We start from the raw sequence: 18,316 nt of genomic DNA, 5'->3' as shown, positions 1-18,316 counted from the left end.
AGATGGGACATGACATCAAGGCTTGGGTTGTGTATCCCATATTGACACAAGTTGTTGGCCTCATATGTTCATATCAGCTTTCCTGTCTGAACATGTTTTTAAAAGGAAACACCTCAGTAAACATCTGAGTGGAAATTAAACTGTAAATGTTCCAGTTCCCTTACTTTTACCCATTTAAGACTGCTTTCACCCAGTAAGCTTTCACCTCTGAAACAAGCCTCAAAATCGTATCTGCATACTTCTTAAATGCTTGTGGATAACAATTAGGGTTATTTTATGGTCTTGCATTCTTTGATAAACAAAACCAGATGCCTTTCTAGCATGTGAAAGGTATGCAAGCTGAGCCGAAGAATGTGTGTGTGTTTGTGGTGAACACTGGTGTGTTTTGTGTGTAATCCCTTTCAGAAAGATGGTGAACGACCGCATGCAAGATTTGGATGCAAAGATGTTGAATAAACAGCTTGGGGAAAAGCCTCTGGAAATGAGCATCGGCCAAATCTAGGCTGAACGCAACGAGCTAACAATGCTACACCCTCTCTTCCCACACTCTTTGACCCCTCTGAGGCACTGGTTGGAAACCTTCAGTCACTAAAAGTTTGCAATGTGCTACCTCAAAGGCCAAAAATGAGTCAAGGAAGAAGTTAGCTGATTCCCTTGGACTGTTTTCTAATAATAATAACTTTATTTATATAGCACCTTTAAAAAACTGAGTTTACAAAGTGCTTTGACAGACAAAGCCGAAGGGCACAACGGCAGAATACAAGATGCAAGCAAAGACACTAAAACAGAAAACAAAACAATAAAAGAGATATGTACAGCAAACGCGAAAACATGACACTGAAAAAAATTGAGTGAATCGGAGTTTAGAGGGCAGAGATAATGAAACATGATGCTGTCAAATCAATGCAAAAATGAAGAGGTGAGATAAAACCACATCATGTATGAGAATATAAATTAATTACCAAACAGGGTAAAATTAAATATTCAACATTAAAAAGGGACAACATCACATAAAGGCAAGTCTATAAAAATGTGTTTTAAGAAGTGATTTAAAAGATGTTACTGATTCCACAAGCCTTATCTCCTCAGGCGGACCGTTCCAAAGTCGAGGGGACCTGATGGAAAAGGTGCGGTCAACTTTTGATTTAAGCCTCGACTTTGGAACAGCCAGGAGCCCTCCACTCGAGGATCTAAGGCTGTGTACTGGCTCATAATTAACTACCATGTCAGCTATATAGCTAGGGGCCAGGCCAATTCAGGCTTTAAAAGTGATCAGTAAAATCTTAAAATCAATTCTAAAATACACAGGAAGCCAATGGAGTGAAGCCAAGATAGGGGTAATGTGATGTGGTCTGTTAAAACCAGTGAGAAGCCTAGCTGTTACATGATGAAATGAGAATTTAACGACCAGAGATGGAGGCAGACTCAAGAAAAACAGACGCAGATACATGTGAAGTAACCAGTCATACATAATATGACAGAGGACAGTTTGAAAGAGACAGAGAAACAAAGACTGAAGATCTTCCCTGTTTTCTGTAATTGCTACCCTAATCTGCTGGCGCTAACTCATCACTGCCACCTTGGAGCCTTTCTAGAAAAACGGGTGCATCGCTGTGAGGTTCACACTCTATGAGATTCAGCAGAATAGCCATAAGTGTGTGTTGGTCGGCTCTGATAAGCTCTGTGATTCACACAGAGACACATAAAAACCCTAATCATACTGAATCAAAACACAGCTGCTGCCTCAGATCTGTGTGCACGTGCAAATGTGTGTAACTGTGTGTTTGAGTCACTGTCGCAGAGCTGATTGGAAGTCAGAGTTCTAATTTTGTATTTGGAATGTGAATTGGCTGCAGAAATAAGAAGCTTAGAATTATGTGTCTTGTTTGTGCAAAACTATATCATTTGATCGAGAGGATGAAAATGAATGTTTTCATTCTCCACATCCTCCTTGAATGAAGCAGCAGACTATGCTTTAAAACATGTAAAATAAGTAATTGCACATTGTCTACTGACTTCTGGGAATATTTGATCATGTTATCATTTTGTAACAAAGTTTCAGGCATAAATCTAAAGTCTCTGTATTTGTTAAGTTGATGTAAACTCTAAAAAGGAGAGATGGGGTCAGATGATCTGCTTTGCTGTGGAATATTAATTTTCAGGAAACTAATGGTCAGATAAAATACTTCTGACTTACATCTTGTATCTGTTTAATGAGAGGGACGCTTCATTTTGTTTTAAAATACACTACACCCTACAGAATAGAAACACTACTAAATTACTAATTAATGTTATTCTAAAAAAATGTAATCTGGATGCTTCAGCAATAAGTAACCACAGGCCCATATCAAACCTTCCATTTTTGGAAACAATCATTGAAAGGGTTGTTTCTCAGCAAATTCATGCTTTTTTTGGTGCAAAACAATCTTCTTAACAAATTTCGGTCTGGATTTTGAGCACGCCATAGCACTGAGACTGCACTTATTAAAGTTTTAAATGATATACATCTGCATCCAGAACCTCTGTCTTGGTATTACTGGACCTCAGTCTTGGATTTGATACAGTTGACCACAACATACTGCTCGACAGACTGGAAAAGTGGGTGGGACTTACTGGCACTGTGTTGAACTGGTTCAAATCTTACTTGCAAGGTAGGGACTACTTTGTCTCAGTTGTTAATTACGAGTCGGAGAGAACAAAGGTGACATGTGGGGTTCCCCAAGGGTCCATTCTTGGACCGCTTCTGTTCAACATCTACATGCTACCCCTGGCTCAGATCATAGAGCATTTCAACATTTCCTACCACACCTATGCAGATGACACACAACTTTATATTTCAGTCTCATCACATGACTACAGTCCTTTACTTTCACTGAGTAAATGTATTCATCAAATCAACGAGTGGATGTGCCAGAACTTTCTCCAGCTCAATGCAGACAAGACAAAAGTGATTGTTTTTGGACCAAAAAAGAAAGGTCAAAGGTCAGTGCTCACCTTGACTCCATGTCACTGAATTCTACAAACCAAGCCAGACATCTTAAAGTAATTATTGACTCAGACCTGAATTTTAACAACCATTTAAAAGCTATTACAAAGTCTGCCTATTACCACCTGAAGAACATCACTAGAATCAAGGGTTTTCTGTCCAAACAAGACAGAAAAACTTGTTCCTGCATTCATTTTCAGTAGGTTAGATTATTGTAATTGTGTCTTCACAGGTCTAAACAAAAAATCAATCAGGCAGCTGCAGCTGATCCAGAATGCTGCTGCCAGAGTCCTGACTAAAACCAAGAAACTGGACCACATCACACTGGTCCTCAAATCGCTACATTGGCTTCCTGTGAGTCAAAAGATAGAGTTCAAAATCTTACTCCAGGTCTACAAAGCACTGAATGGCCTTGGACCCAAATACATCCTAGACTTGTTAGTTCCCTATGAAGCATCCAGACCCCTGAGGTCATCAGGGACAGGTTTACTATGTGTTCCCAAAATCAGAACCAAACAAAGAGAAGCAGCATTCAGTTATTCTGCTCCTCAGCTGTGGAACAAACTTCCTGAGGTCTGCTCAAACTGTCAGCTCATTTAAATCAAGCCTGAAAACATTATTGTTTACTGCAGCATTCTCTTAAACTCTTAAATAATGTCTTTTAAATGAACTTTAAAATCACATTTTTATCGCTGATGATTTAAATGTCTATTTTAATTTTAATGGTAATGTTTTTATATTTTAACTTTCTCTCATCTTAAATGTATTTTTATTCCTCTCCTGTGATGCTTTCATGTTTTACATGAAGCACTTTGAATTGTCCTGTACATGAAATGTGCCATACAAATAAATTTGCCTTGCCTTGTCTTTTAACATTAAAATTGCAATATTTAGAAATTTACTTGCATTTATTGCTTTTTGAAATTCCTAATATATGAACAGATCCTAGTGTACCTCATTTTATGATTTCTGTGATGCTGATTCAGAACGAGCTTCTCAGTTCACTACTGCTTTTTTGCTCCTCAACAGAAACAAACCGTATTCAACACTACAGACTCTAGACAAACTTCGCATAAGCACAAAAGCCATGGAAATCTTATATATTCAAGCTCAATGGCTATAATGGCTATATTTCAACATATCACTAAATTTTTAAAAACAATTTGATGACAGGTTTCTCTTTGTTTATACTTTTTTTTTTTTTTTGCATTTTCCTTCTATAGGCATCATTGTTTTATCTGTGACTGGGACCATTCATAACATAGTCTCCATCCATCTCCCTGCCTCCATTCATCCCTCCATCTTCTCCTCCATTCCTCACCATGCTGACTTGGGCCATCTGTCGCTCCAGCTTGGATCGCGGCACGTCCTCGAAGTAGTTGTCATTGCTGCGCTGCCTGCGCCGAGCGTCCGCCTGCATGATGAGGTGCTGCACGTCCAGAGATCCACCCGGGACCCCCGCCGTGTACGCTGCCTGTCCCACTGACGGGCTGAGCTGAGGAGGAGTGTGGTTCCCTCCGGGCTCCTGGGACACAAGAAAAGACTGGAATGTAAGAAAGATGCAAGACAGAGTTCATTCATCATATCATAATGTGCTGTGTCACTGCTGCAAGTGCAATAAGTAGGGCAATGGCATTCATTGTGTGCTGTCATATTTCATATTTCAGCTACTCTGTTGCTACGCTGCTGCACACTTTTATCTTGAAATGCTTTGTACAATAACTTTATAATTAAGTCTCCAACGGGGACAAAGACACTGTCCTGAAACTAGAAGCACTGAGCACGTCCATGAGAGATCTTAAGAGAAACTCCGTCATTGAGTCTGCAGAGCTCAGTGCAAGTCACTTTGAGTAAACCACTCCTAAAGTGGAGAGGGATGATCATTCAAGAGGTTTCTCAAGCAGAGCAGAACCTAAATCTCCCAAATGATTTAGCGCTCTGAAAGTTATAATGCTCTAATGGTCCTATAGACTAGAAGGTCAGTTGTTTCTCCTCAGAGGTTATTCACTTTCAGTCGATTAAATGTGAGAAGACATAATAGAATGAGCTATTTCTGCAGATTTTTTCAGTTTTTCTGACAACCTGTGACCATTTCTAGTCCCAAAACAGTCATATTGCCCTTGGTAGTACTGTATTACAAAGCATGACTCAGTTCAGAAAAAGGAAAAAAGAGTCATCTCAACACATTTTAACCCACGCTAACCCTTGCAGTTATTCTTTTTTTTTTTTTTATCTACAAGTAGCATTTACATGTCAATCCATGGATTTGCCAGGAATGAAAATGAATTGCCAACAGTTTTTGACAATCTATTGGTCATTCTGGTAAAACAGTGTATGGCAGTATTGAATTGCTTTTCAGACAATGCATTTGCATCAGTGATATTTTCTCACTTATTTTGGAGCCTAGTAAAAAATGCACTTCTAAAACAAATATACTGATGCTCGGTGGACAGTTTTGGAGGCACGCACATGTAAAAAAGCCCCAGAAGCACAGGGCCTCCCTTGGCTGAGCAGCACAAAGAGCAAAAGACTATTATAAGGACATTAGACTGTAGCCCCGATGGGAGAGGGAAAGCCAGTTCCTTGTGATTAGTATCCAGGACAAGCTAGAAGCTAAGAAACTGCAGTGGGTCGGCCATTTTGTGCCTGCCTGAGAGATTTGGGTAATCAGTTAGGTGTGAGCAGCAGCAGCACCAGGGAGGCTGTAGGTCCCTTAGTGAAATACATAGCCATCTGGGACAGAACCAGCATTTTCTCTCTGATGATGAATAATATATGCTTTGTTTAAATTCATGTTCATTCAGAAATTGCAGAGAGTTCCTGCACATCATGCTACATACAGTCTGTTCATTAAGCCCACTTACCCTTAGGGAAATGGCCCGTGGGGGTTTCTGTGGAATGTCTTCGTGTAACCGGTCCCCCAATGAGGCCAGGATCCGTTTTCTGTGTCCAATAAGGCTGATCTTTAATACCTGAGGCAATGCACAGATGGAAAAGATATTAATCAATTTTTGCTAAAAATAAAAGACTGGTAATAAATAAAGGATCAGTATATAAGAATAAAATCTGCTGGTGAAAGCTCCTGCACCAGCAAAAAAAGACCCCTCATTTTTATTCACATAGTTTTAAATAGTATTAATAGAGTAAGAGATCAAAGTCTATGAGCAGCTACAAAAAATGGTAAAAATGTTACAAATTATCAGCATAATCATCATTATTAAATGTAGGATTCAGGCTGAATTCCCGGGAAAAAATGCCAGTTCACTGCAGCATGGCTACAACTGTAGAAAAGTACTAATTAGTGCATAATGAAAGAAAATGCCCTGAAGCAGATACATACATCACATCATTATTATTATTACATAACCAACATAGTTTAGACCATCATGCCAGTGCTGTTACTCTGTTCTCTGAATAAGATCAGATATGTGTATATAGCATTCATCCATACATAAACCACACATACCAGAACATCTGAGGTTTACTGTATGAGAAACACACACATATGCCTATTAAAGGGCTGGACTTCAAAAGACTGATTAAATTAATTGGTCCTTCTGTTGTAATTTACTACTCTGTTTTTTCTTTCAACCAAATTAATATTACATTTAAAATCCCTTAGACAGCAAAGTATTTGGATTAATCAGAGCTGAAGACTTGGGACACTGACTCAAACCTAAGCCACAAAAATGAGGTCTACGGACGACCTGCCCCAAGATCGGACTCAAGACCAAGGACATTTTAATCAGCGGATGAAATGCTGAACTGAGTTCACCTCACAGAGAAAAATCTAAGAGCTTTTGGTTGTTTGCCGTGGTTGGTGTTTCTCTATAACAGATTTCACAATTGTTCAAATCCATTATACTAAGAGAAGAAAAAGTGAAAAAGTGCATTCAGCCCAACTGAAGAATGTATGGATGAAAACATAACACAAGATATAAATGAACATCGTCATTCTTACCAAATTATTTTGCTAAAATACAAAAAAAAAAAAAAAAAATCAGTCAAAGTGAGGTTAATGGAAACTGTGAAGATGAGGTGCTGTGTTGTGGCTTTATTCATGGCTGACAGCCATAAGATGTAAATTCAACAATATGAGATTGTGGCAGTATTGTAATAGTCTATTGATTTTCCCCAGGCGCTCATTACACAGGCACAAACACAGACAGTTACACACACACTTGGACTCATATGAAAGCATTCATTCTTTCTCTGGTCACCAGGCGTCCACTGACTGTGCCAGTTACCGGGTTTTCTAAAGAGATGAGCTGGAACATGGCAGCTTTCTGCAGGATGTTCTTTGCACTGTTTGCACCCTCTGGCACCAATACTTCAGTATACAACTAAACTGTTTTATGAGGCTGCCTCTGGAGGTCTTCCAGCAAAGGTATATGTAAGTCTGGATGAATGTGTGTGTGTCTGTGAGTGTGTCTTTGGGGCAAAAGGTGGTAATTAGCCTCAATGCGAGTGCCTTGCTGTGAATCTAATGATTCTCCCAACAGTCCTGCTTTGAGTCAGCATAACTTACAGACACACACGGACACACAGACAAACCCACACAGACACACACACACTCTATCAGCTGCTCTCTCACCAATCGCTGCCTTACAACTGTTACATAAACATAAAAATGCAACAAGAACAGCAGTATGTGATATACACATTTAGATTTTATGTATGTGTGCACAAGCCCATAAATATAAACAGAATATGAATAAACTACTCCCATGCATATTGATGAGTATATATAAGCAAACTGCATGTTAACACATGATGCTGAATATATTAAGAACATCTAAAATGCTTAACACATCCTCTTTATGTTTTCTTTTTGAAATTAGCCTTCAGTATAATTTAGTATGACTCTCCTTGTGATTATGCACAGAAAATACTTAAAAGAATAGCTTGAATAATGACGTATTAGGAAAAACATCACAGCTACAAACAGGTTAAACCACATTGCTGTTCTTTTCATAGAAACAATGTATTATAATTGTTAAAATTAGCCGGATCAAAGTAAAACTGTACACAGAGCTAGGACCTTCAGGTGGTGAGACTAATTGGTGCAGTATAGCTGCCTCGTGCCCTCTTCACCACTTTCTCTCACTCCTCTTTCCAGTGCTCTTCTCCATCTACTCTTGACTTTAGCAGGTCACCCTCTCTTGCACTGGCCTCTATGGCGATGCAGTAACACTGCCAGAAGCACTGCAGCACTTCTTCAATTTTGTGTGTTTGTTCAATTAAAATGCTACAGCTAATTTTGTTGCCTCCTATCATTTTTAGAAAGGCTCCTGCTCAATGCAGTTTGATATATTTTGAGTGATCTTACACAATGTAAATTTATCTTGAAATATAACCTACTGCCAAGTCAATTCCTGAATCAGGTGAAAGTAGGCATTAGATCTTACTAGAGTTTTACTAGAATATGTTAAAGGCAAAAATTAAGATGAGATATTTTATGGCTGAGCTATAAAATGACCTAGATGAAGGTTTTTTTTTGCATTATGCAGTGAAGTTTATGAAATATTCAGTCTTACAGTTCTATGTCTTTTCCTGTCAGTCCCCTGAGGCATGATAGCGTGATGCCAGTGCTGCTTCATCATATATAAACACACATACACTTGAGTAAGAGCACAGTAATTACTTTATCATGTGTATCTGTGTGTATCTGTGTAACACTTTCCCTTACGCAACAGCATCTACTTCATCTACAGTAGAAGCCTCAACCTCAGCCTGAGGTTCAACTGTCACCATGGCAACACAGAGGCACAGCAGTAGTCACCCACACACACTCATCCCTAAAAGAAAAAATAAAAGAAAAAAGAAAAAAAATCACACGCACGTGGTGGGTATATACACACACACACAAACAGCTCAAACAGCTGTTTTCGGAGACTGAGGAAGAAGATTATATTGTTATCCCTGAATGGAGGAGAATTTGAATGCAACCCGACCATTATTGTTAAAACACACTCTCACTCTTTCCGTGATGCTTGACTGCAGCATAGCCACATTTGCATTTAAATTATATTCATAGCAGCTGTATATGGTGACAGGGGAGGTGTTGAGCCACATTCACTCCCATGCATCCTATTCCCCTGTTTCCATCCATTGCTTCTCTGCTCTCCATGCATTCATTCCAGCTCAGTTCTATTCAAATCGCCTCAGAAAGCTCTGATGACGTAACCTTGATAACACAGCACTTGTATGTTCTGGGTCAACAGCACTTACACATTGTCAGCTCGAAAAAAAATTTGCTGGAGTGACTATAACAACATTCCTGTGACTGTGCAATTGTAGCAAACTTCTAATGGACACTGTGTATGAAAAGGTAACTCCACCAACACTGAGCCCATTAGGGGAGCAAGAAAATATATGGATCCACTAGAGTATTGCGGCTGGATAGTAATGCTGTCATCTATCTTCAAATATTTCATTATTCAGCTTCAACATAACAAGGTAAGTTGAGACGGGAGGTAGTGTGAAGCACTAACTGCTCCTAATGCACAACACAGTTAACGTAACGTAACGTAACGTAACATAACAAACGTAACGGACAGTGATGTGTTCTTTTCCTTTTTTCAGAATTAGACTACTAAAATTGCTTTACGTATTATAATAAACTGAATCATATCCCTTGTATCGTGGCCTCTCAGGACTCTATTGTTATTACTATTACTCTTTTTTACAATACTCTATTTTTTACAAATGTGTATCTGAGCTGTATGTGCAATAACTGTTTTTTTTTGTATGTTTTAGCTGTGTTTATGTATTTGTATCTGTCTGTTTTTGTCATATCTTTACTTTTTCCTCAAGCTCCCTTTTCTGACTCAGGGAAACGCACAAGAATTCCAATGCGCCTATACTGCTATGTATCTGTGCAAATGGCAAATAAAGTCTATTCTATTCTACATATATTGCATCACCAGATTCTTGCCAATGTACAGTCCTAGAGCTCATCTCAGTGCTTTCCAACTCATCTGGTCCTCCTGAGGACAAAAAAACTAAAAAGAAAACACAAGTCTGTAGTTATATTGTAATAATTTGGATTAATGTACCTAAAAAGACTGCTTTATAGGTAAAGTGATACACTGAAAAGAACTCTACTGCATACTTTTCTGTATGAATATATCTCATCATGTTGACCCTCTGAACAGCATAATGAATATGGCATTAGGTATTAACTGTATGTATATAAAAGCAGCTGTTACTGCTGTATTCTGACCTGATCTTATAATGTGTCTCTATTACTTTCTGGCCTTCTTCATATCTCTCTCTACAGTCTAACTAATGATGGTGCCACTGAGCAGCTCAAGCGTCCAATAAGGGTTACTTACCCTCCGGTCTTGATTTTATTACCATGGTATGAAGTGATTTGGGGCTGGTATCAGGCTGAGCCGCCATGTTTGTGTCTTCTATGTGTGTGTTGATCAATGTACTAATCCTGTTAACAGTCCCGTTAGCCCAGATTGAACAGGCTTGATTAACGGATTAGCTGCTACACATACAGTTAATGGAGCCATGCTTTCTCACAGTCATCTCCTCTTTGCTGCCTGAAGGACACACTGTCACAACAACAATTTAACTCCAAATGATAATCTCCTGTTTTTTAAATATTTGTGTTTGCATGTAAACTCTTCCAACTTCAAGTTATTTAACTTAGAAATGACTCATAAAACATGCAAAAGCAAAACATCTCTCAGGGGGGACTGGAATTATTACACTTTTCTATGCAAATTAAATCATTTGTATAGAGAGAAGGTGTTACTTCTCTGCACAAGCTGGAATTTGTTTGAAGTTTTAAGAAAATTACACGAACGTTCTGGTGGAGAAAAAAAATAACATAACACATCATTTATGAAGGCAGATCCTGAGTCAAAATGAGATTTTGCAAAGAACCTGATGTAGCTGTAAAGAGGTCAGTGGAAATTGTCAGTGATTGGGGACATTAACAACGACCTCCCTCATTCAGGACGTTGCAGACAAAAAGCCTTTTCTGTGACGCCGACTGGAGGGGAGGTTGGAAGCTGGTCGGTTCACTGGAGCATAAAACCCAGCGAGGGAACCAACAGGCCAGTCACTGTCTGTGCTCAAGCTACCACATAGTTTTAATGATGGAGAAGAGAAGGGAGTGAAAACGCTTTCATCAGCCTCTCCACAAACTGTTTAATCTGCATGGACTCTCCTGGCCATCCCGCTCATCGCTCCTCCTTTTCCTTTCCTCCCTTTTCATTCTCCGTCCACGATTTGGTTCTGTTGACCTCAAACTACCTCTCATCATCTGCACTCACGCATCTCTTTGTTCTTGTCCACTTTGTCCTTATTTTCACTTCACTCCCCTCTTACTGTGTACATATAATAAAAGAAGAGATAAGTAGTTCAAAAGGGTTTTAAATAATCTTCTCTCACACATTTCTTTGTTTTTGTCCACACTGTCTTTATTTTTACTCCTCTATCGCTGTGTACAGATAATAAAAGGGATGAGGTAAATAGCATAAAAGGGATTTTCAATAGTTTCATGTGTTGATTCTGTATAAAAGAATTAACAATACTGTTCAGCCTTGGCAAGTGCATGGATTAGTTCACCTTTGTTAGGTTTCATTGTGTGTTTCTGCTTTTTCCAAGCACATGTCAATATGAGGGATCACCTTCCCCCTCTTATAGACTAAGGTTGTGGCCTGTGTGATATCACCAGACCTCTGCAGCCCCTCCAGACATCCTCTCCTAATGGTGCAACTGGGGTTCAACATCATGCACCTCCTCAGCCCTCTGAAGAATCCCATATTGACTTTAACAGATCAAAGAATCAGTGGAGTAGGGTTACTTAAATTGCCAGGTCAGGATACATTACGTATCCACTGAATGGTGATATCGATCTGCAAATAGTCTATGTCTGTCGTTTCATCACTGAACAGGTTGAGCACTATGATTAATGCAGTCATATTAAGTGAAATGGTAATTTGAGACTGAACGTCAGCGAATGTTATAAATCTATTAGATTAGACCAAATATAAAATGACACATTTGCAAACCCAGCTTCCATCTTGCAGTCAGTAGTGTTTGTAACAGGAAAGCAGTGCACAGGCGGACATTCACAGCAACAATACTCGGCTCATATTTTACACTGATTATTGACCTTTTTCTACTTAATCACAGCCAGCCACCTTCCTCTCCTTCAGCCCCTCATCACTCCATCCCTTATTTTACGGATGTGTGTCGCCTGGAGGTGGAGCTTTTCAGCTAGAATGATTAGTATTGATTGTACACACATGCACATGCTCAAATACACACACACAAAAGTCAGAGAGAAGGCAACCATGAACTCTGCTGACATCCACTTCATCCACAGGTTTTGGCTTCATCTCTGTTTGGTCTGATTAGGACCAGTCTTTCCTACACATGGCGTGCCTGTGGAAGGGGGCATTGGAGGGAAACCAGAGACCACTGGTTGCTAGGAAACCAGTGAGCGGAGGGGAGTTGTAGCTAACAATGATGTTGTAAATTATGTGCAGTGGGGACCAATCGAAAGCCCTGTTTCAGAGCTGAGAGAAGAAGTAGCCAATAAGAGCAGAGTGTTAATAAACCCACCTACAGGGCGACAGATAAATCTCCATTAATAGCCAGTGTACTGTAACTATGACTGGAAGCTCATGTTTTGTATGTGCCTGCATGGCCAACTGCTACAAGATCAAGGTTGAAACAGAAAGCTTGTCTTCTGCACACAAACAACATAATCTACCAAACACAGAGGAGCTCCAGAAGAGAAGTCCCAGTAAGATAAGAATGGAAATGGTGTATGATATTTTTCTAGGTTAATAAATACTTCAAAGCCCCGAGAAGGAACAGATTTTTACTGCAGAGAGCACAAGCTTTCCTAAGACACCAGGCTGTGAGTGATTATATGTGGAGCTACAATGGTACAACTCCCATCATCCAAAACCAATAATAAACTTCATTTTAAACTAACATCAGGATTTCCATCTTTAATTTAAGGCATTTTGTTAAAACAAAACCACAATTCTTGTAGTTTTCTGATCACTAGGGTTACAACTTGTTTTAAAGCAAAGCGTTTTGTACATGATGTTATAAGATCTACTGTACATCTGACCTGTGTAGATTGTGTAATGTGTGTGTCCTCATGATATAATACAGTGAGTATTGTTGTTGTGTCTTTTACTCAAAGCACAGCATGGCTTGCATACAACAGCTGTTCACAGTCAGAGTCAGTGACGTGAGGAACATTTCATATAGGCATTATTTGGGGGGAAAAGCCATATAACTTCAGGTTAATGTGATGCTTGATGTTCGGATGGAATAACGCTGTGCATTTGATCACGATTCCTAATGAGTGAATGAAAAACTGATCTCTTTTATTAAGTTTTGTTGAATATTTCTGGCATGGCTTCTTCTGCTGGCTTCTTGTTTCAACAAGTCAGTACAAAGGGAAGAAGCACAGTTTTGGCCAGTGTTCTGTGAGCTGGTAATCCACTCCCACTGTTCTCATTTACGTTATTAACTACTGGTAATTGGAAGTGTACCAGATGGTCAGAAAATTCAAGACTGACTGTTCCAGCCTTAGACAAAACAGAATGATCTGTGTTAGACAGGACACAAGATCTAAATTAAACCATATCATCACAGCAGTGTAAATTTAGCTGTTTATTAAAAGCAGCCAATGTGAGCTCACAGCTGGGGAGCTATAGATAGAGCAGACCTAAAGCAAGCTGCTGCTGTGTCCTTCTGGATTTGAGGTTATTCAAGATGTCATTCACGCTTTTTAAAAGGCTTTAAACCCAGGAAAAAAAACGTAACCTTATTAAATTACAGTGTGTGTAGAGAATAGAAAAATGACCAAATGTTCCTGTTTATACCCGATTCATTTCTAAAATGTTGACACTTTGAGAATGAACTGTCCCCATTTCATTTAAACGATCATTTAAATGTGAAACAGATGTAAATGGCGTAGTATATGGTATGCAGCATCACTATATATTACAGTTTTATTTCAACTGTAGCGGAAATGCTTTCTAACCTAATGAAGTAAAGTTAGTCTTGTTTTTAATAGTCTACTAAAAGGCATTTATTTGACATAACTGATGCAGTGATAACGCTGTTCCTGTCTGTAAAATTTCTCTCACAGCATCATCCATCATGCTGTGGTTTCACTGGGCTGCCTTCTGACTAACGCTGGCGACTGAAGGGGGAATCTATAGCAATGACTCGCCGGGTGATGATTCGATGAGCAGGAGGCTGTATTATGATTGATCCATCAACGTCTGAGGTAAAGAGACGCTGGCAGGATTCCAACTCATTCTTTCTGCGTGTCCAGTCGGTTCTTCAACAGTTGTACTTCAGCGGTGAGAAAAACCTCTCCATTGTCCTGCTGGGACGTGTCTTACAACACCTCCGCTGTAAAGTCTTCATCAGTTCTGGAAAAACGCTCCATACAGGCTGGACGATAAACTAGTCAACGGTTTTTCACTGCAGATGGTAATGCATGTTTACAGTTTCTCTCATGCACATTACTCCGACAGTCTGCCTTTACACCTGCACTGACTCCTATAAACTAATTTAAAGCCTCAGCTCTTATATAGTTTCCTTCAGTCTTGTCCCAGTTTTCACTTCTGTCGCCTTTGTCTAAGTCTATGTTACAACATGTAAATGAGAGTAGGACGCAAATTAGGGCAGCAATTGGATTTGGGTAGAATTAACAGTTATACTCATAGACTTTTTATTTTTTCTTCTTGGCATCATCTTCCTAAAGTGGAACTACAGACAAGACTTGGCATGTTGTTGATTTTTGAGCTGGAACCTGTTTAGTTTAGGTTTCAAGACTTTGAGAAAGTGCAGTCTGTGGAGGTTTTCATGGACTGAGAGCACATTCCAACAAAATTCCAAGAAAAGCAAAAAATAAGCACTGTACACACGTGTGGAAGTTGTTACTTTTAGTGATGCCTGTTCTATTCCTGTAAATATTTTTAAAGTTCACAGAGATGAGAAGAAGCAGAAACTGCATCGCTCAAGTTTCTGTCAAACTTTATCAGAAATGAAGTGATGCTTTAGTGTTTCAACATCCATCCTTCCCTCAGGTGGTTCGAGGTCAGTCTCACAGAGTACACACACAAACAACATTCATCACCAATTAATGCACATACACACACCATCGCAGGCAATAAATGAGCCTAGTCAGCAGTGTTGAATGAGCACCATGGGAGCGTTCCATATTTTTACTATTATTATTAATAGTAAAATATCAAAATAGATATTATCCCTGCCTCGTCGAGCAAAGGGAGGAAAGATGTATAAAAACCAGCTAGCAAAAAACAAAAGGATCAGTGCCTATGATCAAATCTGTTCTGCCTCTTGTTTCCTTCCTTTCTATATAATGAGGATGACTTTGTTTCTCGTTGCTGTTTCCCAATAGGCTTACCTACGTCTCCTCAAGATGGGACTTATTCCAAATGAAAGGTGTGAAAGGGTGAGAGGTCGTCTTCAGTTTGCTGTCCGGTGTCTCCTCCTCTGTCTTCTCCTCTCACACTCTGCTCGTCTTCTCTTTGCTGTTGCCTAGTTGATAACTGTGCCTTTCTTCTTCTTCTCTTCTGTCTTTATCCACGCTTTCCTAGCTTCACTCCTCGCCTCCTCACCACCAGCTTTGTCTTCCTTTCTCTCACCCTCACACTCTGCAGATTTCCAGCGCTCACCAACTCCTCCTCTTTCTTCAGCTTGCGGCAGCCAGACTACATCTCCTACATGTCTCTGCCTGAGCTCTCTCTCTTCTCTCTCTCTTTCTCTCTCTCACACACACACGTTCCCTCTCTAGCTATCCAGCTTTACCCCCCCCCCCCCATCTCGTCACTATGGAGACACCAGGCCCGTACAGAGACAAGCTCCTGCTTGCTCTCACGTGTGCGTATTTGTGTAATGCATGAGTTAAAGCATCCAAAACTTAAAGAAAATTAGTAAATAAAATAGACATAAATAATCAATAAATGTGCTTTTACTCAGACGCAGACAGGTTTGGACAAGAAATGGCTCAAAGCAAAGGAAGTTCCATTTGTCTTAACATGATCACTCTTTTGCAATGTTCTCTTAGACATCAATCCAACGTCATCACTGGGCTTGTGTAATTTTATCATTATGTCTTGGGGGAAAAACAGTGAGGTTCCTTTTTTCCTGAGAAATCAAACATGTTTGGAGGCTGAATCATTCATGTCTATGTAATAGCCACAGAACTTAGCTGTTTACGGTTGCTTACGGTATACAAGTATAACTATGTGTTTATGTTTGAGACTATATTTTCACATGCATATAGGAGCACGAAATGAAACCCAATCCACAGTCACACATCATTCTGACTATTTTTGTCTTTACAACGCTCTACGTATGTTATTCCGTCAGCTGAAACTAAAGATATGACCCTTCTAATCTTCTCTTCTATATTAAAACACACATCTGACAGAAGTTACATGTCATTCCTTTCAGTGGCAAAGAGTTTAATCCAGAGATTTTTGCAAAACTGAACCTGCAGTGCAACACATAAAATGATGAACAAATATTTACTGTATTTACTGGTAATGTAAGTGTTTAGCTGACAGCTGAACAGGGTTAATTTATCCCAGTTGTTAACTGTGCAGCTGAAGTGAGGATCAGCAGCTCCAGCTTTACTGAGCCACAGGTCCAGGTTGTGCTGGGGGTCACACACATTCTCTCCTGATGCCTCCCACACCATCTCCAGCACAGTGAGCACTACAATAGGAAGTGCAAACGCCAAATAAGGCTGCAGGAGAGCGATATCAGCAAGCAGGGACGGTGAAGTACACTGCAGTCCTGAGGCAAATCCACCCACACGAAAATTAACACCAGCTACTACTCACTCCCTTTTCACACATACTCTGAATGTACTGAAGCCTCACACAGTTAAAACATGTCAAACATGTTTCCACACATGATACATAAGTGTGTCACAGTGGGCAGCACTATTTTGCATCCTAACACACATTAAGACTCTTTTTGGTCCAGCAGTTATCAGGTAATCTATCAAATAAAAGTGTGGATATAGTTGTGTGTATAATGCAATGTTATATAGGTTTAATCCTGCAGTGTCTAACAAAGGCAGAAACCATCTGGTGTTGGGATGTGAGACAATCTGTCCATTTGGAGAGGTGACAAAGAAGGTGATAAGCACAGGAACATGACACACACATAAATTCAGAGCGCTTGGATCCATGTCAGGAAAGGCAATCCAGTACACACCATGCACACACACTCTAACACATTCCAAATTCATTTATACCAAGTGCACATATCTCTAGTCTCTATGGTAACTAGTAGCCGTCATGGCAACAGAGTACAAGCGGTAGAAGAAAGACTGAACTCTTATGACTGTCCTCGATTTATTTTGGACCCCTGCTCAGTGCAAACACACCGTCAGTCATTTTCAGGTTCTCCTTTATCCACTTTGAGGTTGTTTTTATGGTCTTGAAAGGCATGTTGTAATAACACAGGGGCAAGTCAGACCATGTATGTGAATCTAACACACATATACCACCAGCACGAAGAGGAAATAACTGTACTAGGACCAAGAAGCTTCCTTGTGCTGGTTCTACTCAACTATCCCTTAGTCTCCACGGTCATTTCAGGTCAGTGGTTGCCACAGTGGGGATCTGGATAAGACTGAAAGATTGTGAGCAGACAAACTACATAAGAAATAATTTTATAATAATAATATTTAATGCTTTTAAATAAATATTTAATTACTAAATGGTATCGTTTTATCTGGGTTTTCTCTTAAAGTTTTTCTTCTTTATTTTAGCCTCTCTAGGCTCTTAAAACTATCATGAAATCGAGTATGTATGGTGTTATATTTACATAATAATTGTTTTTCAGTTTGGGAGAATATTTTAATGTGTCAAATATTTCTGTCATTGGCCAAAACAGTAAAAAGTAGTAATTGTTTCTCTGTATTTTAAGTCCTGCCACTGAAACCTATCGTGTTAAATGCCCCCAAAACTTTATTACGATGAAGCAAACCCTTCAGACGGGCACATTATCTCATATTGTACAGCTGAGTTAATCGGCATGGTCAAATGTACATACTTTGTGGGAGGTGATCAAACCTAGACATTACTGTGTGTACACTTCCACCCAGACGCACACATCTGAAGCCAGCCCCCTTTGTGATATCAGGGTTCACTCATCTAGAAAACATTAAGGGAATTGTTCCTTGAGGAGCAGAAACTATCTGCACTCCACTGCCATCAATGTGGCTTTCCAAAACGAAATCCGTTTCTAATTGCCTCGCACTGCGCTCTCTGAGGACTCACTTGAAAT

The 18,316-nt window shown here is 39.6% G+C and overlaps 1 protein-coding gene and 1 long non-coding RNA gene across 7 annotated transcripts in view; one reads left to right on the top strand and one right to left on the bottom strand.

Annotated features, from left to right (window-relative positions):
- anks1b (ankyrin repeat and sterile alpha motif domain containing 1B) overlaps positions 1–18,316 on the bottom strand; it is a 258,313-nt gene that overhangs the window by 20,402 nt on the left and 219,595 nt on the right. For 4 of the 6 annotated variants that reach the window (XR_003936737.1, XM_030148434.1, XM_030148435.1 and 1 more), the window contains 2 exons: positions 5,851–5,958; positions 4,308–4,529 (listed from right to left, as the gene is read on the bottom strand). Coding sequence is in view for 5 of the 6 variants with exons in the window: in XM_030148434.1 (XP_030004294.1) it covers positions 4,308–4,529; positions 5,851–5,958 (330 nt within the window). In the remaining variant the exon portion in view is untranslated. The remainder of the gene's footprint in view (positions 1–4,307; positions 4,530–5,850; positions 5,959–18,316) is intronic. The other 2 variants (XM_030148436.1, XM_030148437.1) reach the window with 1 other exon arrangement.
- Positions 9,310–12,950, top strand: LOC115429181 (uncharacterized). The gene is made up of 3 exons (XR_003936738.1): positions 9,310–9,445; positions 10,959–11,822; positions 12,336–12,950. It is a non-coding gene; the product is annotated as an uncharacterized LOC115429181 (long non-coding RNA).

This window comes from Sphaeramia orbicularis, chromosome 12 (genome assembly GCF_902148855.1).
Source record: "Sphaeramia orbicularis chromosome 12, fSphaOr1.1, whole genome shotgun sequence".
In the NCBI taxonomy this organism is placed as follows: Eukaryota; Metazoa; Chordata; class Actinopteri; order Kurtiformes; family Apogonidae; genus Sphaeramia; species Sphaeramia orbicularis.
The sequence above is the reverse complement of the archived record's forward strand: the minus strand, read 5'-3'. Positions and strand labels throughout refer to the sequence as shown.